We start from the raw sequence: 22686 nt of genomic DNA, 5'->3' as shown, positions 1-22686 counted from the left end.
TTAAAACTTGATTTTATCTTATTTTGTTTCAGTTTTTACGTTACCTCATCTATGATAAAATAGGATGAAATTTGACACTAGAATAAATCAGAATTTACACTCAAATCATCATTTAAAATCGGCTTTTATTTTATCAATTAATTTGTTTCATTGTTTTCTTTTTTTTTTCAAATTTCTAGTTGATATATGAACATCGACCAGCATAACTAATAGTGTTGATACAACCGGATTCGGGTGGAAACCAATGTGTATCTAAGTATCTAAACATATATACCTAAAACTATGCACAGAATAGAAAAATATATTCTTGTCACAAAATAATTTGCCATCAAGCTAGATTTTAGCCAGTTTTTGTTGGCCTATATAATGATGGCATACTATTGGATTTGATCTTCACTGAAAATTTGACACTGGCGTCACTGGAGTAATGGCGACTGTATTCTGTTGGTGAAAAGCGGCATTAAAGTTGTATTTTTACTATTTACTTCAAAGTGAAGAGGTGTTGAGCACTTCACAACATTGATTCTACAAGTAAAGCAAGAATACATTACACAAACTGACAGCAGATACTAAATATCATGAACTGTCCTATGAAAGAAAATTAATCATATCCAAGTGGCCTTAAGCAAAACTTTGTTTTACTGTTAAAGAGAAGAAAAGAATCATTGGTCTAGAGTCACACGCCGCATCTTACACACAAGGTGGGCAGTTGGAAGATCAAGCTGACTAACAGCATCTGTTTTCAAGAGATCCTGGATCTTGTCTCTTGAAGTTGAGAGGAAGGTGTGGAACGTAGACAGGACTTGAGGAACTGGCATGGACAAAGCTGACAGCACATTACTCAAATACTCGATATCAGCAGAAAGCTGCTGTGCTCCTCGATCAGTTATATACTGAATTCCTCGCAACTGTTCTGTGTAAATTGCTACAGCACCTTCGGCAACCTTTTAAACAATATCAATCATAAATTGGTGAGTGGTAGTAACCTTTAACAAAAAAAACAAGCATTGAAATTCTTATGAAGATCTTCTTCATAAGTTAAAATGGTATCGAAGGTCAAGTACCTTGAACATCCATTCAGTTGCAAAGAACTGTGCTTCATCAGCATTTGCATCACTGCTAGAGATGCCCTCTGCAAGTGGCTCTAGTTGTTGAGGTAGGGTAAGAAGATATTCACCAACGCTAGTCACATAGGTCTGAGGATAGGCACTGAAGCTGGGGAGAGGGAAAGCACTAGGCTCCTCCACTGAAGACCAGATTGGCAACCGAGACACATCACTCAAACGTTGCCGTACCTTGGATATGAGGACATCATAGACAAGTTCATTAACAGTCTCTGCAAAGGCTGCTACTCTCTGAGATGCAAGTGGAAGTGCATGAAACCGAGGATCCTTTGACTGCATGATGGCATAAAAATAGTGTTCAAGTAATGAAAAGAAATGGAGGAAAAGGTAAAAACAGAATGTCAAAAAAAGGTTATCATGACAAAGAAAAATAGGACTTGGATAATAATTGTACAGGAAAATAAGAAAGATGCCTCAAAGTAGAGAGACATAAAATTAAGAAGTAGAAGGTAAAATTAGATCATCATATTTCTGTTTTATATATGCTTCAGTTAGATTAAGCTGAATAGTTGGCTTTTCGGGTGAGCCTCATTTTCAGGTGAGGCTCAAGGCCCAAGTCTCACATCCCTTTCAAAACATTGCTCATAGCATAAGAAATCCAATAAAAGGGTCCAGCATACCTGATCTAAAAGGTTAAAGAGTTTCCTAGATTTTTCAGGAGCTTCAATGAGGCGCACAGCTGCTACATCCAAAGCAGCCCTTCCAGCCAAGGATAATTCCCCATTTGCACCATCATTATTTGCAGAAGATTGGTTTTGGTCTACTCTTGAACAAAATCTAGAACGTGACAAACTTGTGCTGATCCTGGCAAGAGTAGCTCTCAGCGAAGCTTCAAAAACTGAGGATCTGCTAGTTAGGCAATCTGCAACTGTAAGTATTTGTAATGCCCCTTGGACAATAGCCCACTCTTCCTCATCTGAGACTGTATCAATTTTGCGTGCATTGTGAATTGATTCTTTTCTATCCAAGCTATCCTTCTTTGCACCAGAACCTTCACCAAGGATATCCACTCCGCACACAGCTCTTAAGGATTTTAGTGTATCTTGCAGAGTAGAAATATACTGCAACATAATATCATCAAGTGCAAGAATAAGCTCATCCACTTCAGAACCTCCAGTAAAGTTGATGCATCTCTCTACTGCTGCTTCAAGAAATACAATGACAACCGGAATGGATTCCTCCATTCTCCGAACTGTTTCACTGAGTTCAATACCCTGGGCACCCACACCACGAGCAACTGCTCCTCTAAGATCTATACCTATTACTGCAGCAGAGAGGATGGCACGTTCCATCTGTCCATATCTAGGAGATAAAGTTCATGTAGTCAGTCATCTAATGGAAAATATCAAAATATGTCATGAGAATATAAACTCAAATTGAAGAACAAGAAGCTGAATTAGCAAAAAATAAAAAATCACTACATAAAATAAACATAAAAGGAAAAGATAAAATAAAATTTCCTCACAGTACCAGAAAGCATTTATAGAGAAGCAGGTACCTTAGTTGTTATTATGAACACCATGCAGATAGAACGTGAAGTTTAATGTCACTTCCCAAAGAAATGATTTTATCATGTCTTTTTGGGGGAAAATCAAAGAAAAAAACGAGAAGTTGTTTAAAACAAAAGAATATTGCATTCAGATTTTCCTCAAGACTTAGCAAAAGAGAAATATGTGTTGCCCTATCCATATGTAAACGAAAACTTCACTTGCTTTTTGCAGGCCAAAATAAATTTTTCCTTGTTTACATTTTACTAGAAAAAAAAGCTTTCATATTCATACAGATATCCATCTTTTAAAACTGGACTGTGTAAGGCCAAGGGCCATTACCCAATGTTAGTCCTTGTCTGGAGTCTTGGGAGAGGATATAGACCTAAGTTTTGACACATTTTACACGAAGTGGCTGCCCTCAGACTTAAACCTGTTTTTTCAACACTTGTCAGCGGATTTCACAATGCACCAAGTGATGGACCCTTTTAAAATGGAACATAATAATCGAAATCCCTTGGAAAAGGAAGGTAAACGTGTTCTTTTTTTTCAGTTCTCTATCTAGTATTGCTTATTCATGTTAGGAATCTTTATAGCCTTTGCCTTTGAAACAACAAAGACGTGGGATAATTAACATCTATGTAGGGTGACCACAAGATACTCTTCCAGAAAAAAACTGACGGTGTATGATGTAGTAGACAAAGAAAATGAGAAAGAAACCATAGAAAAAGAAATCAAATTTCTCCATATTTCTGCATTAGCAGTTTCATAGTTTTGGGTAATTCTAATTTTGGCCAATTTGAACTTTTGAGAACTATTCTCTAGATTTTGGTCTTGTAGGAATAGAGTTAATCATCTTAAAGAGTTATATCAGTTTAAAAAAGTTATATTAGAAAGTTTTTAGAATTTTGAAAAGTTGAGATTGCTTGCAATCATGTCACCTTTCTTGCAATCCAAGTTTAAGGGGTCAAAACGTATGTTCTGGACTTGATCTTGTATGATCAGATACAAGTAGGTTTTTCAGTTATCTATCCAATGAAACCAAGATCTTTGAATCCAAAGTGCTTTGGGGAACTATGGACATTTTACTAATAGAGTGCAAGTCTTTGACAAGAATTGAAAGTTTCTATACAAGGGGCTTATTTTAGAGACTTGCTTCTCATTTATTTAGTTCTAGTGGGATTACTAGTTGGTATTTACAGTTGTTTTAGAATTTGGACCTTATTTATTCTTCCTATGGATTGTAATCTATTGGTGGGGAGCTAAGACATTTTATCTCCCCCTTTCTTGTACTTATATTTCTCTTAATTAATAAAAGTTTTCAGTTACTGATAAAAAAAAATGTTCCTATGGATTACCTATGGGTTTATTCTTCGTTCTAAAGCAATTGGAAGTTATTTCTGGTCAATTACATAGTTGAAATTGCAGTCTACAAATTTAGTAACTGTAACTGAAATTTCAATAAATAGAAAAAAACCAAACACCCTTTCCCTTACACCAAAAAGTGTGAGTCAAGGATGCCACTGCTGATCTAAGTTCCATTCGGCAATAGGGAGACCCAACAGCCATGCAAACTCTTCCTCTTCATTAGAGGCAACAATAGCCACTGGCTCAAAGTGCTTTTACCCCACCATGTGAAGATGTCACCAAAACCTGCTATTCCAAATTTTCTAGATCAACTTCCATCAAATTTCAGCTTTACGTCATGGTTTGATGCTAGGGATATATACAACCCATTTGTAGCTGTCACGGAGAAGAATGAATAATGGTTTGCAAATCCTGATACAAATCATTCAGATTTAGTCCTCTAGCTCTGTATCCATGGATGGAGTTTCACAAAAAAAGGAGATTGTAGAGGGGGAAGTTCTTCGCCAAAGTGTGGTTATTTGGCCCCCTCCCCCAACATTTGAGCATATGCATGTAATGATGCCTAAATTCCAATCTGCACGTATGAAAACCTCTTAATCCAACTGCTGGTGTACCATATCACAATTTCTGGACATTAAAATGAATTGAAAAATCTTTTCCTACTTTCTTTAGGAGTGACATTAAAAATATCAGGTTAAAAATAATAAAATGTGTTTTTAACTTGCATGCCTACACATTTTGAGAATGATCTTAGAAAAAAAACTGTACACTGAAAGACAAACTAAAGAGTAACAGGCATAACTTAGACCTCTATACAGAGCAGGAAAAGCAAAAGCATATGAAACTCACTAAAAATCATTAACCAGAAGTGTCCATAAGCAGTTGAACCACGATATTGTCACAAATAATATAGTTAAGGCAGTCAAGTGGAGCCTAAGTGTAATGGCCTGGAGAAACAAGCCAACACCTAGGCAATAAAAATAAATCAATAAACACAAACACATATTATGATGTATATATAAACATTATGTAATCGCATGCTCATTATAAACCATAAATAAATGATCTAGTGACAACTTATACCTTATTTTAGAAAGAAATGAAAAGCTTTTAAAATAACTTTCATGGTTTGACATGAAGTGCGCATAAACTAATAGGGATTAAGAGCCCTAATTTTTAGCTCTTTATACACTCATAATTACCCAAAACCATGGTCATGTCAACATATAAAAGGAGAACAATTTCTTATTTCCCCCACTAAGAGGTCTACATCTAATAATAACCACCTAGATGGTTGTATGGTGATAGGCCTCCAAAATGCCCAAGTGGTTGCCTAGTTGACACATAGACCGTGCTTTGACTATACAAGTTAGAAATCTACAAACCACAGCATTGTTCAGTTTATGCGTTCACCTTTGTTTATATAATTCATAAGGAGAATAGATGGCCTTCACTGTGTCCAGTAAAACCTGGAGATCAGATTCTGAAAACAAGTGATGGATATTCCTCGCAAAAGTACCAGTCATATTGTGCAGTTCTATCAGTGCCTCAAGATGCTTAGTCTGTATCTTAGTACCTTTAGGCATATCTCCAGATAAGATATCCAGGACACCTGACATTTTCCAGATGAAGGAAATCAGAGATAAAGACAAAATTAACCTTGCCTTCCACAATTTTAGAACACTGGCATCAAATACATAAAATCACAAAATGTGCTCTAGTATTATCTAAGGCTGTGGTTGGATTCAAGAGATAGAAGGGGAAACAAGGATAGTCAAAATGAATGTCCTTTAGGTTCCAAAATCCACTAAACAGTGAAAAATGCAGCTAAAACATCTGCTGTTTGGAAAATGCAAAATGCAAGGTTGATACGATCATACTTGGACAAATACAATCAATAAGAATGTCGTTAATCATTTTCTGTTGTATATTTCTGCTCCCACTCCATTCCATATACAATCTAATAAGAAAATGCAAAATAACCTTCATATCTAAAAACATACTTGGACAATCAAGAGGAAAAATCCAAATGGATGACTAACCTTTAGCTAGTGTTCTTGTTTCAGAAACAACATCTCCAGTTGCAAGGTTGATACGAGAAACAAAGCTTGCATTAAGTGCCACCATTGTTTCAATCAGTATCTTTGGAACAAGAACTTTATAGTCATCAGGAAAAGCAACCATACACCTGCAGAAAATGTGTAACGTGTTATATTGAGTTTCATAACTTGAATGCACAAATATTTAATCATGTCAATAGATGACAAGGCTTTCTACTTGTAAACACTTTGTACATATATTACTTTTTTCTTTAATCAATAAAGATGCACAGGTACTCATAAAACACCATGCAGCCATAGGACTTCTTTTCTCAAAACAATGAAGAAAGGAAAAGAAAAAAAGGAAAAATATCATTTGCTTTAAATGTAAGGAAAAGGAGAGCAAACAAGGGGATATACACTGTTAGAGTCGGCTGTAGAGGGGTTTTTTATGTTAAGAGTGGGGTGTAATGTCTGTTATGTTTTGGTGTAAGTGTTGTGTCCCATACTTAAGTAGGGGCATAAATGTCTTTGTTCTTTTAATTAGAAACCTATAAATAACATCTGGCTGACTAGAGAGATAGAATTCTTCTCTAGTTCGAACCAGCCTTTCTCTTCTACTTCTTCTTCTCTTCCCTCTCTTTCTTCTCTACTCTTTTCTCTGTTAATTACAACTGAAAAAAGTACAGATCTGAACCATCATAACATGGTATAGAGCAAATGTAACAAGTTCGGATCTGCCCAGAATTTTTGCATTGCCCCTTACCCTAATTCTCTGCAGATATCTCATAGATCACTTGGAGATTTGCAGAAGTGATCATTCTTTTTTCCTATGGAGTTTTTATGCCTCCAGTTGGTGGTGCAGTGCTTGTTTCAGGTGGTTGGTAGAAAACCCTCTAATCAATGGATTGCAGAGGGCTCTTTCAGGTAGTATAGTGGACAGATTGGTGCAGGACGGATTTGTGTGGTTCAGATAGATGGTTGCATGGGTGTTGTAGTGTGAAACTGGTATTGATGAATTGCACACCTAGTGGTGTGTTCGAGTGGTTATGTGGTGCTGAAAGTGTAGGACAGCAGTGACTGTTATTGCTGAAAACTGTGACAGCATATGTTTTCAGCAATAATCAGCCATTAGTGGTACAGTGTGGTGACCAGCAAGAGAAGTGGTGTGATATACTAGTGAGTGGGAAGTTTTTTTTTTTAAATGGCAGCTATGGGAGACAGTATTGAAACATGTGAAAAAAGAAAAAACCCCATTGATTCTCAAGGGTATAGTGATTGTAAACAAGAAGATGCACAGATTATGACATGGCTATGGAATAGCATGGAACCCAAGATTAGTGTTAACTTTATGTTCTTAGATATAAACAATGAGGTTTGGGACCATGCAAAGAAGCTTTACTCTAGACAAGATAATCATACCAGAGTATACCAGTTTTATCACGAGTATTTTAATCTACAACAAGGTAATCAAAGTTAGGAAGAATATCATACTAGTATGAGGAACCTTCGAAATGAGTTGAATGTGTATCATCCCCCTACCTCTGATATCAAAATTCAGCAACAACAGAGAGAGCAACTTGATGTAACCAGATTTTTAGTAGGGTTTAAGTCTGAATATGAATCGGTGAGAGCACGGATACTAGGTGAGTCTTCCCTCATCTCTCTTGAAGAGGTGTTTGCCCATCTTTGGAGGGTTTCTATTCGACCTACAAAGAACTCTACCATCTCTGATAGGTCTACCTTTGTAGTGACAAAAGGGGGAGGTCATGGAGGTAGAGGAGGAGCTCGGGGAGTTCAATCAGGTCATGGTGGTGAGCGTATTGGAGGTCGAAATTCAGGGGGAACTCGTGACAGAGGACGTAGTAATGGTCCGATGAGGTATACACATTGTGGTATGGAAGGACACGCTATCAACTTTTGTTATGAAGTACATAACCCACCTTCAACTTGGGCAAATCATGTAGTGGCTAGTGGTAGTAATAGTTCAAGACAGGAAATTCAGCAAACTGATTAGAGACCTACATCTACCAATGTCTCCAAGAAAGAGATGATGAGTGTCCCACATGATGAGTATGAGAAGTTCATCAAGGCTACTTCTCAAGAATATGGCTACCCTCTCACATTCAGGTATGGCTTGTTTGGCATCCAAACCCTCTCATTGGATTATTGGATCTAGAGCTTTCAATCATATGACTGGGACTCCATGTGTATTTTCCTCCCTTTCTCAGCCATCCACATCTTCCATATGTGGTAGTGGACTAGTGGTAATGTTGACATAGATTCGTTGTCCCTGTCCTTGGTTTTGTATGTTCCCAAATTTCCATTTACCCTTATGTCTGTTAGTAAATTGATCAAGTCTCTTAATTGCTCTATCACATTTTACCCTTCTTGTGTTTTTCAGGATCTCAAGATGGGGATGAAAATTGGTGGAGGGCATGAAGCTAATGAACTGTATTATCTTGATGGTGGTGGTTCATCAACAGCCCTTAATCATCTCTTTCTCCTCTTCAATGGCACTATAAACTTTGCCATTTGTCTCTTAAAGCACTTAAGTTACTTGTTCCGTCCTTGAATCGTCTTTCTACTTTGGACTGTGAGTCGTGTCAGTTTGAGAAACATCATCGTGTTTCCTTTAGTCCTAAGGTTGATAGTCGTATGTTGAGTCCTTTTTCTTTAGTCCATTCGGGCATTTGGGGTCCAAATAAAATAGTGTCATATACTAGTTACAAGTACTTTGTAATTTTTGTTGATGAATATTAAAGGATGACATGATTTTATCTTATGAAAGAAAGGAGTGCATTGTTTTATATTTTCCAAAAGTTTTATGAAATTTGCAATCAATTTAGCATAGATATTAAGATTATTCATTCTGATAATGGCCAAGAAGACTTTTATACTGTTTTAGGAATATTTGGAACAACATGGCATTATCCATCAAACCTCATGTACCTACACCCTCAGCAAAATAAATGGGGTGACTGAGAGAAAGAACTGTCATCTTTTGGAGACTATTCGGTCCCTTTTGCACCATATGAATGTACCCAGACGTTTTTGGAGTGATGTTGTTCTTACATCTTGGTTCCTTATTAATTGGACCCCCATGTCTATCCTTGAAGGTCATTCTCCCTTCTTTGTTTTGTTTCCTACCATGTCTCATTTTCCTCTTACTCCCAAGGTCTTTAGGTGTGTGTTTTGTCCATAATCTTGGGCCTGGAATGGACAAGTTAGATGCATGATCCACTAAGTGTATCTTTCTTGGTTATTCTAGGACTAGAAAAGGGTATGTGTTATAGCCCTAGTTCTCGACGTTCTTTTGTGTGTCCCGATGTTACATTCTTCGAGTCTATTCCATTTTTCTCTAAGTCGAATGTCTCTTCTCTTTCTCCACCTCCACTACTAGTTCCCGTTGAGGATCCCATTCCTCTTGTTCTAGTTGTGGCCAAGTCTTTGCCTCCAGTACGGCTTCCTCTTGAACGACCACCCACCCGACAAGTGTATAAACATTAACATGTACTGGCTCCTCCTCCAACCTCTTCATCGTTGACAGAGATCTAGCAATTATTCCTGCACCAGCATCAGCCCCACCCCCTATCTCTGACCTTGATCTTCTTATTGCCTTGCGGAAAGGTAAACACAATTGCACCCTTCATCCCATTTCAAATTATGTTTTCGTATCTCACCTTTTTGCATCCCATCGCCAGTTTGTTTCTATATTGTCTTCTGTTTTTGTTCCTAAGGATGTCTAGGAAGCTCTTGCCACTCCAAGGTGGTGCCATGTAATGAAAGAAGAACTCTCAGCTCTGACTCATAATCATACGTGGGATCTCACCACTCTCCCTACTGGCAAGCATGTTGTAGGTTGTAAGTGAGTATACACTATCAAGTATTTACCAAATAGTAGTGTAGAGCGGTTGAAAGCTTGGTTGGTTGTAAAAGGCTACTCACAATTGTATGGTGTTGACTGAGATCTTCTCCCCTATTGCTAGATTGGCCCAATTGGTGTTTTGGTATCCCTAACTGCTATGTATATTGGCCTTTGTTTCAGCTTGACATCAAGAATGCCTTTTTACATGATGACCTTCTTGAGGAGGTCTATATGAAGCAACCACCAGGGTTTGTTGCTCAAGGGGAGGATGGTAAGGTGTGCAAACTCAAGGCGGGGTCATTTATTGACTTAAACAGTCTCCCCGTGTATGGTTTGGTAGATTCAATAAAGCGGTGAAAGAATTTGGCATGAAACAATGCCAGGTTGACCACTCAATAGTTAGTTATGATTTAGATGCTAGGGAGATGTTGTTGATGGTATATGTAGATGACATTGTTATTACTAGCAATGACAGATTGGGGATTGATACACTAAAGATCTTTCTACATGATCACTTCCAGAAAAAGGATCTTGATAAATTAAAATATTTTTGGGGATAGAGATAGTAAGGTCTAAGCATGGTATTAATCTGTGCCAAAGGAAGTATGTTCTTGATTTGTTAGAGGAGACAAGATTGTTAGGTGCCAAACGAACTGAAACACCCATGGAACCAAATGTCAAGTTAAGTAGTGATGCAAGTGAAGAGTTTGAAGATCTTGGAAGTTTCAGGAGGTTGTAGGTAAGTTGAATTACCTAACCATCACTCGGCTAGATATATCATTTGCAGTTAGTGTGGTGAGTCAATTTATGCAGAATCTTCAACTTCCAAGTCATGGCTTGTTATATAAGAGTGGAGGAAGTCTTGAGATAGAGGGATACACAAATGTTGATTGGACTGGTTCAATATCTGACAAGAGGTCCGCTACAGGGTATTGTACCTTTCTTGGGGGCAATTTGGTAACATGGAAGAGCAAGAAACAATGTTTAAGCTGAATATAGAGCCATGGCATACACTACATTTGAATTAGTATGGTTGAAGAACCTCTTACAAAAGATGGGGTATTCGATTTATACTCCTATGAAGCTCTATTGTGACAACCAAGCTACAATCCACATTTCTTCCGACTTAGTTTTCCATGAAAGAACAAAACATATAGAAGTTGATTGTCACTTTATGAGAGAGAAGGTACTCAGTGGAGTGATTAAGTAACGCAAATGTAAACGTAGGAAGTCAATGGGCAAACTTGTTCACCAAAGGTTTGAGTTAGGGAAAAGTGGATTACATATGTAACAAGCTTGGACTATATGACATATACTCACCAGCTTGAGGGGGAGTATTAGAGTCAGTTGTAGCAGGGTAGTGGTCATTTTGTTTTATGTTAAGACTGAAGTGTAACGTCTGTTTGTTTTGGTTTTAAGTGTTGTGTCCCATACTTAAGTAGGGGCATAAATGTCTTTCTTCTTTTAATTAGAAACCTATAAATAACATCTAGCCAACTAGAGAGATAGAATTCTTCTCTAGTTCAAACCAGCCTTTCTCTTCTCTTCTCTCTCTCTTTCTTCTCTACTCTTTTCTTTGCTATTTACAACTGAAAAAGTACAGATCTGAACCATAACATACACAATTACAAACAATCTAGACAATTAGCCCTCCCCTCAAAACAAGAATTAATCAGGCAATAACCTGTCAATATACAAAAAGGCTCTCTCAATCCTTGACTTGGATAATCCATCAACCTTAGAATTTTGCTCCCTAGAAATCCACCAGAGCAGGCAGCATGAGGTACTATAATTTCACTCAAGAAGTGAATAAGGTGACATGGGTCTACCTAGTGTTTGGCTCCGGTTAATAGTAACCATTGAGGCACATGTAACTATTATGTCATTCTGATCCCAATATGGAGGGATCTAACCTCAGCTTCAGTGGAATCAGCATCACCTAAGAGGCCACTGAAGAACCATATAAAAAACCATAAATGCCTACAGCTCAAAAATTAAGCCTGAAGCAGCCATCGAAGTCTCTAGTCACCATCGTGGATGAGTGGAAGAGTGGTTCTCCTAATAGGCACTGGGAGAGGATTGGGGGAAAAACCATTAAATGCCTGCAGCTGCAAAATTAAGCCCAAAGCAGCCATCAAAGTCTCTAGTCACCATCAAGGATGAGTGGAATAGTGGTTATCCTGATAGGCATTGAGAGAGGATTGAAGAATCTAGGTAGATCTCTCCTCGTGTCTTCAAAGTAAAGCCCTTTGAAATCAACCTTGACCAGCATCTTGCTATGCAAGAAGAGGGTACACCTCAATGCCTTGAAGGAAGCAATGTACCAAAAAAAAGGGCTGTCTTTAGCTTTGTGGCCAATTTGCAACTTGACTAGTAAAGGGAAAAATCAAATTATTTATGTCTATTGTCTTGGACAAATATTTACACATTAACAATAGCAAAAAACACAGCCCTGGTATAAAAGACATTGTTTGTGTAACAAGTGTTCCCAAAGCATATATATACTTATTTCATATATAATTGCTGCATTCTTGCTTGACAGTATTGACAGAAGATTCAAATGAGAGAAGAGGGGAGGATATAACCATACCACTTCCATTCCTGTTCAAGATAGAGTAGCACTTCGTCATAGAAACTTGGCAACCAACTGGAAAATGAAAGTACAGACAAAGCTGATTGAGACTCAGTAACATTTGATAGTGGTTCACCATCATGCCACTCACTTGCAAGCTTAGCAGTTCGCTGCCTGGACTCAAATTCTTCCCAAAGTTGCCTGATTGGCTTTAGGTGGACTTTTGTGTACTGCAGCTCTAGAGACTTGAACCTTCCAATTCGAATCAGGATATTCCGTAAATCTTGAACAGCATCAACCTATAATAGAAAATAGAGAATAAATTAGCAAATCTAGACATGCAGACTACAAGGCCAAGATGAAGTTAGAAAACTCTTTGAAAAGAAAGCAGCCAGTAAGTGTACAAGATATGAGATCAAAGTAAACCTTGCGGTTGGATAAAGCATCAGAAAGACGAGGTTGAACCATTGCCTCTAACCTATCCTCTAAGACTTCAAGCTGCTTTCTAACATTGGAAAACTCTGCAACCTGAACATGTGGAAGGAAAATATAAATCTTACAAAAAACACATTAAGTTCCAGAAGACCATGCTTAGGAAAGTAAATTTAGTGCGTAAATTAACTAATGAAGAGAATAGATTACCTCACCAACGGCAGACAAACAATGTCTCATGTTCGCTAAGGTTTCTGCAGCCCGCGGTAGATCACCACTGGCAAAAACATCCTCAACACTTGCACTCAATTGTGTCAATCCTGCAGCATCCTTTTTTCAATGGAAAATAGCTTTAGAATATTGAAATAGCATAACACAAACACAAACTTCCTCCACTCAACTGGTAAAGCACATAAATATGAGTAATCAACATTCAAGACTATTATTACCTGCAATGTCTTATATGCAGCTTCCATCCTCTGCTTGACCGTGTCAACTTTAGCAAGGGCAGCTACAGATTCAGCTGATGAACCCTCTGCCTGCAGTTGAAAGGACAAATTCTATAAATATTTATAGTTTTTTGCTCCTTCGAAAACGTAGCACCAAAGGTACCAAAGTACCAATATGATTCAGAAGTTCTCTTCTACATTCTATCAGCCATCCACATGGCACATCCATGCCACATGAAACTTGTTTGCAGAAAATTCTAGCGAAGATGCCCACCTGGTTGCTAGCTCGAGAAACAAGAACAAGTGACAACACATCTAACAAAGGCAATCACCAGGTTATTATGTCCTCAGGGAACTTGCCAGACCCCAGAGAGTGCATGTGGTACCAAGGCATAACATTTGGTAAACACTCACTTCATATGCTTTTTGCTTGTTTACTTATTTTTGATACAATAGTTTGGGGTCACCATACCATAGGCAATTTAGGGATGTCAATTAATATAATCATGTATCTCTGAATTACAATTTTCTGATTCTCATAACCACGTTATGAATTTATTATCTGATGCAAGACATTCATATTAAAAACACAAATCAGCATTATACCACGTTCATGTGAATAAATACATCAAAAATTGGACATATCAAGTTTGGAATCCTTGTATAATTTACTCCCCGATCATTAACATGTACTTGCCTACAGACCCTGGAATTCCCGCCATCAGTGGCTGCATTTTGACAAGCATATTATATCTCTGTAACCAAAGAGAAATGCCACCAAATTTCCACCTTGGATCTGCTATTTTAAACGAACTAAAATTCTACTCGGATAAAGAATTTAGTAGAATGGAGGATGGATCTGGGTACCTTTTTCAGCTTGAGTAAGATGCCGGTGACAGAATTCCGGAGAGAGATGGCGTCGTCGCGGAGGCGAATGACATCACGGCTAGCACGAGGGACTCGAAGGAGAGAGGCACTGCTCTGCTCCTCCAGAGACGCAGCAATCTCTTCGGATATCATCTGCAACTTCATTTCCAGATCCGCCAAGTGCTTCTCCACTGGGTCTTGAGGGTGCCGAGATTGGCAGACCGCATTGATCCATTTCTTCGCATCGAATTTCTCGTCAGAAAACGCTCCCAAATCAACCATCATCTTTCCTAGATCAATATGATTTCACGAACTATCTCTGGTTCGCGCCTGGTTTCAAGACTTCCATGTTGGAATTTGGAGAGGGCTCTGGAGCTCTGAAGTTGCCCGGTGACCGGTGTGAAGTACGAAGTGTGAACAAATCTTACTACCCAAAAAAAAAAAAAAAAAAAAGTGTGAACATATCTGAAGAAAAAATTAAATTACATAGAACCCCCTGTTCTTTAGGACTGTGACACTTCGCCCCGTATATTTTTTGGGAGTAATCGTGAGATTTATTCATTAATCGTGATACCTTGTTTTTATTTCTTTGTGTAAATTATGAAGACACATTTTTTATACTATAGAATCAGTGACAAAGGCCCCATGAATTTTGACAGTTAGACAAATACCCCTTCGTTAACATTCCGTTCGTTAACTTAAAAAAGGATTCTCATCCTATTATTTAAAATTTTTTAAATATCTAAATTATCTTTTTTTAATTTATTTTACCTGTTTTAATTCATGAAACCATCTTACTTTTTTTACAGTTTGTTCTGTCTATTGTCTTTTCCATTGAAGTTAATTAAAATGGCTATGGTAAAAATCACGGTTTTGGAAGTTGGAACATTAAGGTGTTTGGAAACATGAGCATTTTTTGGGACCGATTATAAAAAAAAAATGTCCACGCTTGCCAGATCCGTTTTTTACAAAAAAACACGTTCATGGTAGTGTTTCTGCCACATAGGCAGTGAGTAACACTAATATTGGTAAGGTGATTTTCATCACCGTTTTTCATGTATATGCACATACATGTAAGTGCCACATCATTCAACCATCGGGGGCAATGGTTCACCGATCATGCAATGGTTGGGATGTGATTCACGATGCATGTTCGTTTTTCAGCTTGAACCAAACAGTCATGTAGGCGGTTATTTGTGGAATCACCAAAGTGGATCTGACATGGCACCATTTTTTCAGAAAAACGCCCATGCTTCCAAACATCCCTCAAGTAAAAACACACTTTAACTGTGAAACATTGAAGAAGAGGGCAATGTGCTTTGCATTTTGCTTGCCTTCATATGGAGAAACCATTGGCGAGATGGTCGAAGTATTTTTTGACAAGAATCAATGAAGGTATTTTTAGGTCAGGTAGGTTTTAAGAGAAAAAAAAAGAGTAAGAAAAAGATGAAAGAATGGTAGGATCCATCGAATGGACGCTAAAAAGGTTGCGGAATGGATGGGCGAATTTCAAAAATTTTTCTACCTTCTTCCAACTAGGAATCATATTCCCTAAATTTAGAATACAATATTCAAGGATCCTACTTGAACCATAATTGAACCAGATCTAAACCAAAAGACAAGGAGGGAATTATACCTGATCCAGAGAAGCAGTATCTCCCAAAATTGGTGCTCACGCCCAAAGAGGACACCAAGATCCGCTCTTACTGAAGATGACACAGCTGTATGTGGAACGGAACCAGCAGAGTGCGTCCTACACACTGAATCCTTCGCAAGAATCCACTGGAAACTCTGAGCACCAAATCTTTTCAGTCTTTTCTGCAAAATTGATGTCAAGAACCAATTTCTTGATTTCTTTCTACTTCAAAGATCCAATCTTGAAAGAGAGAATGGCAGCGGCTGGAGAAGAACTCCTGAAGTGAAGATGGTTGAAGTGCTTCTCTTCTCTCTGGAGTGTGTATGAGATCCTATTTCAATTCGTATGATGATTTCTTGCATAAAACCTCAGGTTCAAAATATGATTATTTTCTCTTAGGGTTTCTCATCTTTTCTTCTTGATTAAGAAACCTCCTAATTATGAGTTATCCCAATCCAAATCAGTATTTAGATAGGGGATGATCTTAATCCTATCTGCAGATTAAGTTACCTTACTCCTGATCTTATCAAGAGGTTACCAGATTCAAATCTAATTTGAATTTGGTCTCCCAAAGTGGATAAGGTTAAAGGCCCAATCCTTTTGCTAACATTAATCTTAGATCCGCCTCATAAATGGGTGATCATATCAGCCCAGTTCGAAATGGGCTTTTGGCCCATTAAGTGTTCAGTGCTTAACTAGTTTCCAATTTGTTGCCTAGTTGGGCTTCTTTGTATGGCATGGCACCCAAGCATTGATCTACACACCAGCCACATGGGTTCGGTCCAACTTTTATTACAAGGCCTAGCCGAATTCACTAAGAAGCCTAATGAACCCCTGAGCCCATCACATGGACCCTATGGGCCCAACACTTACATTAAGTGGTCCTTGGGCCAAGACATCTTATAAAAACCTAGGGACTGTGGGCAGGTGCAAGATTATCCCATTAGGTATTATCCTAAATGGCCTTACACTTAACCTCTCAGCCCATAATGATCAAACACTGCCCGACAAAAGAGGACCTCTCCCTCGGCTGCAAGGAACAGTGCTGCACTCTCCACTCACGTGGATCCCGGGAATTAAAACCATTTGCAAACATTTTGAAACTGTATATATATATATATTTGCAAATACAAAATTCCAACGATTGAAATCAATTGCCGGCAGTTTGGTTTTCATCAGAGAGAGTGCATTCCCGATCATTACCTTTGTCCGACAAAGGGGATGATCCTGTCACTATAATCACCCACTCAGATGAATTCTCAGACTGCCCCATATGCCCAGGTTTTGACCCCCGCTAAAGATCTCATTGATTGGCATATCAAAGATAGTCCAATCCGACACCTAATGAAATATCATAATCGAGTCTCGGGGTCAGGTATAACTTTCCAGTTTTGCCCATCTGTCTCCAAGGTCCAGGGCAATATTGGAAATCTAGTCCGGTTCAAGGATTCGAGTAATTCCATACTACATGTGCCTTGGGTCTTACCTTGGTGGCCGAGACAGGTCATCCCAACACTTGGCAACACACCAGTATCAGCCTTGGCAGGATAAATCTCCCCAGACTTATCCAATGGTTGTGAACATTTAAAACTAACACGTGTCTCGAAAAGTATCCATTTTTAGGGTCTTACACAGAATTATACCAAACAACATGAATCAAACATGCACTTTATTTATTTACACTAGATATCAAAAGTACATCAAACGGATTGAAGCTAAGGGCATACAAAACTGTTTAACAAAAGAAAATAGAGAGAGTAATTAAAGTGTAGGGGGTCTTTATCACTAACCCCATAAATACAAAGGGTCCTTGTAATTTACCCTTCTTCCTTCTTTTTTGCTCTGCTTTTTTTTTTTTAGGTTAAGTATTTAACACTTATGATAAATTGATAAGCATTGACCTCGAGTCTCTGGCTTTTAGGTAGGGGTGAACAAGAAAAAACGAAAAAACTTAATCGAATTGATGAAATCGAACTGAAAATTTACGTTAACTGAATTGATCAATTCGATATTTTGGAAAAACAAAAAGTATTAATTGGGTTTTGGTTAACCAATGTAAAAAATCGATAGTTAATATGTATATTATATATGTATATATTTTATACTATCTATATATTATAAATGAATATATATTATATATTAAAAATACATATATTTATAATATATATAATATATTATTTATTATTTATAATATAGTATGTTATATGTATTTCTAGTCTTTTTATAATATAATATAACATTTGATATTTATTATATATAATATTGTGAAAATCAAAAACCTAAAAACTGATGAATCAAATCGACGATTAATCAAACCGATCTACTTTAGTTCGATTTTAGTTACCAATTTTTCAAAAACCGATACCACCAGTTGGTAAAAAAGGCCTACGGTTTGGTACCATGAGCATCACTATCTTTAGGGCTATGTCACTAATTAAATTTTATAATATGGGCTTGAAGTATTGGGCCCAGGCCCGACCTGTAAATTTTCAGCCTTAGTGCAGGCATTTATCAGGGGCGGGGGCATGCTAAGAATGATCACCCCTAAGCAGTAATCACATTGCACCTAACATCACTAGGTTTAGACGTATATCCTCTATATAATAATAATAATAAAAGACATAAATCCTTTATTAGGGAACGGGATCTGCTCCTCACATAGGGGCGTCTCACAAGCACATCCGCTGTGCATTGAGAACATCTTCTATGAACAATAACTTATAAGTATGAGAGATGTTCTCAATGCATAGTAGGGTGTGCGTGTAAATTCGGTGGGAGGTGCCCTGTGTGAGGAGCAGATCCGGTCTCCTCTATTAGATTTTTTTCTTATTCCTTTTTAATTTTTAATTTTAAACTTAAAAAGCGCTACCCAACTAGGCTTTTTCACCACAACCAATTGTCTTTGTCTTCTCAATAAATAAGTTTCTAAGGAGGTTTTTGGCTCTTTATTGGTTGAAGCTAAAGTTGATAGATTATGTGAGAAACTTTACTATTTAATTATTTTATCAACTAAACAATAAGTCTTTCAATTCAGCTTCAACCATTATCAAACTGCCCCTAATCTTTATCAACTTCTGTACACAGTTAGCCACCTTGGGAACCTCTCTATATCCATTTATTCCTATTCATCTTCTAATTTCTCCACCCTTACCTCAATGATTTTAAAAACAACATGCTCATGTGCAATTTTTGGTATCTTGCATATTGTTATTTTAAACCTTGCTAGTACAGATTTTTCAGGTCTTTGCTCCTTTCCTCCCAAATTCCACAGTTATTTGAATTATTAAGGCTGGGTTTGGAAGGAGTACAAATGCAAATATGTAGAGTGCAAAACCTTATAATTTGTATTATTTTGTATGTATTTATACTGTACATATTTGCATTTGCATTTGTTATCTTTCCAAACCGAGTCTAAGCTCTTAGCTCTATTCAAAGCTGATCTGCATTAATTCTTCCCTGCTGGTTTTTAAATTTTTAGGTTTAGTTTAGAAAGAGTATAAATACAAATATGTACAATGCAAATACATACAAAATATAAGGTTTTGCACTTTACATATTTGTATTAATTTGTACTCCTTCCAAACTAAACCTTAGGCTGTATTTGATTGCAGTGCAATTTTATTTGCACTAGTACAAATGCATGGAAGTACAAATAAAAAAATGATAATTCTTGTTTAATTTTGTTTTAGGTTTTGTCTTTATTTTGCTTCAGGTCTTAATTTACTTCATTTGTACTACAATCAAACAAAATAAGCTAAAATTTAAGGTAAAAATAACCTTTAGGGGCCCTACTAGCCCGCCCTTATTGAGGTCGAGATCGGCCTGTGCGATGTGCTCCAAGCTAACCTATTGAGTTGGTCTGCTGACTTGGCGTTGTGATGTCGATAATGGCCATGTGTCGTCACTTGTTTGGAAGGACCAAATTAGCCTTCATCAATTTCCCTCCACTCTTGAACTGGTGTCAGTTCGATGAAGAGAGTAGGTCCTTCTAGGTGTTTGGTCCAATTGCCTCATGGGTGGCCCAACTCACTTGAGTTTGCCTCGCGCTACTTGAGCTGTGCATTCAAAAATTTTGAATCTTGAAAAAAAGGGGGAAAAAATGGTGCGCACGCCGGGGAGCATTTTTGGTGGGTGCGCAAATTTAAATTCAAATGAGTGTGTGTTGTACGTGCGAATTTGAACATTTAAATTTGCACACGCCTGAAATTTTGAGTTTGCGGGCACCTTGCCAACTGTAGCTTGACTGTTTTGCACATCTGCATTATTGGACTCCTAACCTGTGTGTCCTTGCTAGCTATAGCCTGCATTTGCGTTGTTGATTCCATTCTTGGTGAGTTATAAGTATGGGGTCCCCTGTCGAGGTCCCCACACGTACATTGTTGTTCCTTGGAGTTTTCTGGAAGGGATCTGTCTAGGGGGTCTGCAAGCTAAGCTAGTCTACCGAGATGAGCTCCAGTTCTCTACTAGTTCGAGTCTTGTCACTGTCTTTTTCTAGTCTTCTTCTATTCCTCCGGTGAGTATTCAAATTTTTTGCTATGTCGGGTAGTCCGGTGGAGTGTAGATCATCAGATCTGGGGTCAGAAGGTAAAGCAATCTCCTCGGGGGAGGATTCGTATGGTGTATACTATGATGGTGCCTTGGTGGGGAAGAGTCACGAAGTTGAGGAAGTTGTAAATGCTTTTGGCCCAATCAAGCTCTCTAGGGAGCAGACAGTTGAGTTATGCCATAGGTATGAGATCCCCAACGAGTTCAAATGATCGAGTTGCTAGCCAATCATTATCCTTGGGATCATGGTCTAAACGCATTGTGTATCTACGAGGAGACGCTAGCTGTTGGTCTCTATTTTCCCCTTCATCCCTTCATTGTTGTTGTCTTGAGACATTACCATGTATCCTTAGGTCAGCTCGTGCCTAACGCCATTCGGACTTTGGTGGGGTTAATCAGCTTATTTCACCACTGTAGTTTCCCATTGAGTATTGGGGCTTTTGCCACCTTGGTGCACATGAAGAAGATTTTTGGCTCCTTTTGCTTCTACCTTCTGTTTCATAATGGTAGGAAGGTGTTAGTTGATTTTCCAAACAAGGTCAAGGGATGGAAGAAAAGGTTCTTCTTCTTGGCTAGGGATGGTGGCTGGGGTTTGGACGCTGTTTGGTACAGTAGCTATCAAGGGGTTGCCGAGAGCAAGGATCGTGAGTTGTGCGCTACTCTTCGGGAGTTTATTTGTGAGGAGGTTCAAGTTCAGAGGGTCTTAAGCGAACCTATGCTTGTGCGGGCTGGTTTGAGTCGTATAGGTAGGTCAATTGCTAGGACATGCATCTGCATTTCGTATTTCTCATAATGCCAGCTCGACTAACTGTTTAATTTCTTCCACAGGCATGGCGAGCTTGGCTTCTATGATGTCAGTCGACAAGGAGAAGAGGTCTCGAAAAAAGTGCTAAGCTGAGCATCATTCTTCTATGGAGGGACATCGATTGGCATGCCTTCCGTCATCGACCTTGAGGGGGATGATGAGTTGATGTGCACAGATCAGCACCCGACTGAGTCTCAAGTTGATCAGGAAGAGCGAGAGGTCGGCCCCTATGTTTCGGATATCCCTCCCTTCATCCCTAGCGTTCCTGATGTTTCAGTGATAGACCAGTTGCACAATGCAAGTGTAGCTATCTGGATAGTTAGGGGTATACTTCTCCCTGAAGACATGTGCCAGTATGACGAGCTGGATTCCATCGAGGCCGGAGCTCAGGTGACTTAGTGCATCATCCAGGTTTGTCTTCTTTTAGAGTTACTTGATCATTTTCTGCGAGGTGTCTTATTTTGGTCTCGATCTTTGTAGGTGGACACCTTCAATTAGGTCTTGCTAGGCCGCGTCCATTCCAGGCAAAAAGAGAGGGCTAGCATGCAGGTGAACATCGACTTTCTTCAAACCGAGATGTAGAAATCTCGGGTCAATTCAGGGGGAGCGTTAGTACTTTTACCAAACAAACCAGAATTTGCAACGCAAGTAGACCAAGGCGCATCATGAGCTGGAAGAGAGACAACCGAAGTATATTCAGGACATGCTCTGAGCTGAGGAGGAGGCTATTGCTCTTTACTTGAAGTCCCCAAAGTATGAAAAGAAAAGGGTGGAGATGGCATCCCTTCTAGGAAGAGGGGTTTTAAGCTATGTTGCCATTACTTGAAGTCATTGTATCCTGCTCTTGACTTTAGCTCTATTCCTGTGCACAAAGTCCCGGACGAGCTCATCACACAAGTGGATGAAGAGCCCTTGACCCCAGAGGAGGAAGAGGATGACGGCGAAGAAGGGGACGAGGAGGGAGGCAACAGGGAGGCCCAAGACGGTGATGGTGACGAGTAGTTCTGCCTTATAGCTCGATTGGTTTTTTGGTGGTATCTCTGTTATTTTCGGGAGCTGGTATGCTTCTGTAAGCTTTTCCTAGGCCTGCGTGCCCTGTTAATGTCCGAACAATTGAACTATCTTTTTTTATATTTTTTTTTGTACATCCATCTGGCCTCCTTTCTGTATGGCCATTTGTTTTTTTTTTCTTTTTAATAGAAGCTATTGTTATTACATCCTAGCTTTCGCCCTTTGTTCACTTGGCCACTTCATGTTAGTTAGCTCGATTGGATTGTCGTATCGTTGATAGAATATGTCTCTGTACTTTTAACTTCATCGATTTTGCTTTCCGTGATTCTTGGCCGAGCTGTCAGTTGACCTTTGGTGAGCTTTGACGTGAACTTTGGTGAACTCACAGACGTAGCTCAAAACACTTCACTTCAAAGGTAGTACCTGCACAGGTTATCTACATTCTAGGCCTGAGGCACTGCCTTCTCTTCAAGTGTTTCGAGC

At 38.6% G+C, this 22686-nt stretch overlaps 1 protein-coding gene across 1 annotated transcript; it reads right to left on the bottom strand.

The window, feature by feature from the left end:
- Positions 1–442: 442 nt before the first annotated feature.
- On the bottom strand, positions 443–14777 carry EYE (conserved oligomeric Golgi complex component-related / COG complex component-like protein). Its single transcript, XM_088962259.1, has 10 exons — positions 14207–14777; positions 13340–13429; positions 13101–13220; positions 12885–12986; positions 12477–12757; positions 6022–6167; positions 5393–5591; positions 1745–2426; positions 1065–1397; positions 443–944 (listed from the first exon to the last, which is right to left on the bottom strand). Exons 1-10 carry the CDS (start codon positions 14489–14491, stop codon positions 663–665), a joined length of 2520 nt encoding a protein of 839 aa, XP_088818385.1. The 5' UTR covers positions 14492–14777; the 3' UTR covers positions 443–662.
- Positions 14778–22686: the final 7909 nt, after the last annotated feature.

Source organism: Nelumbo lutea, chromosome 1 (genome assembly GCF_056320005.1).
Source record: "Nelumbo lutea isolate HS-2025 chromosome 1, American lotus-T2T, whole genome shotgun sequence".
In the NCBI taxonomy this organism is placed as follows: Eukaryota; Viridiplantae; Streptophyta; class Magnoliopsida; order Proteales; family Nelumbonaceae; genus Nelumbo; species Nelumbo lutea.
Note: the sequence above shows the minus strand (reverse complement) of the source record. Positions and strands in the feature narration are given on the sequence as shown.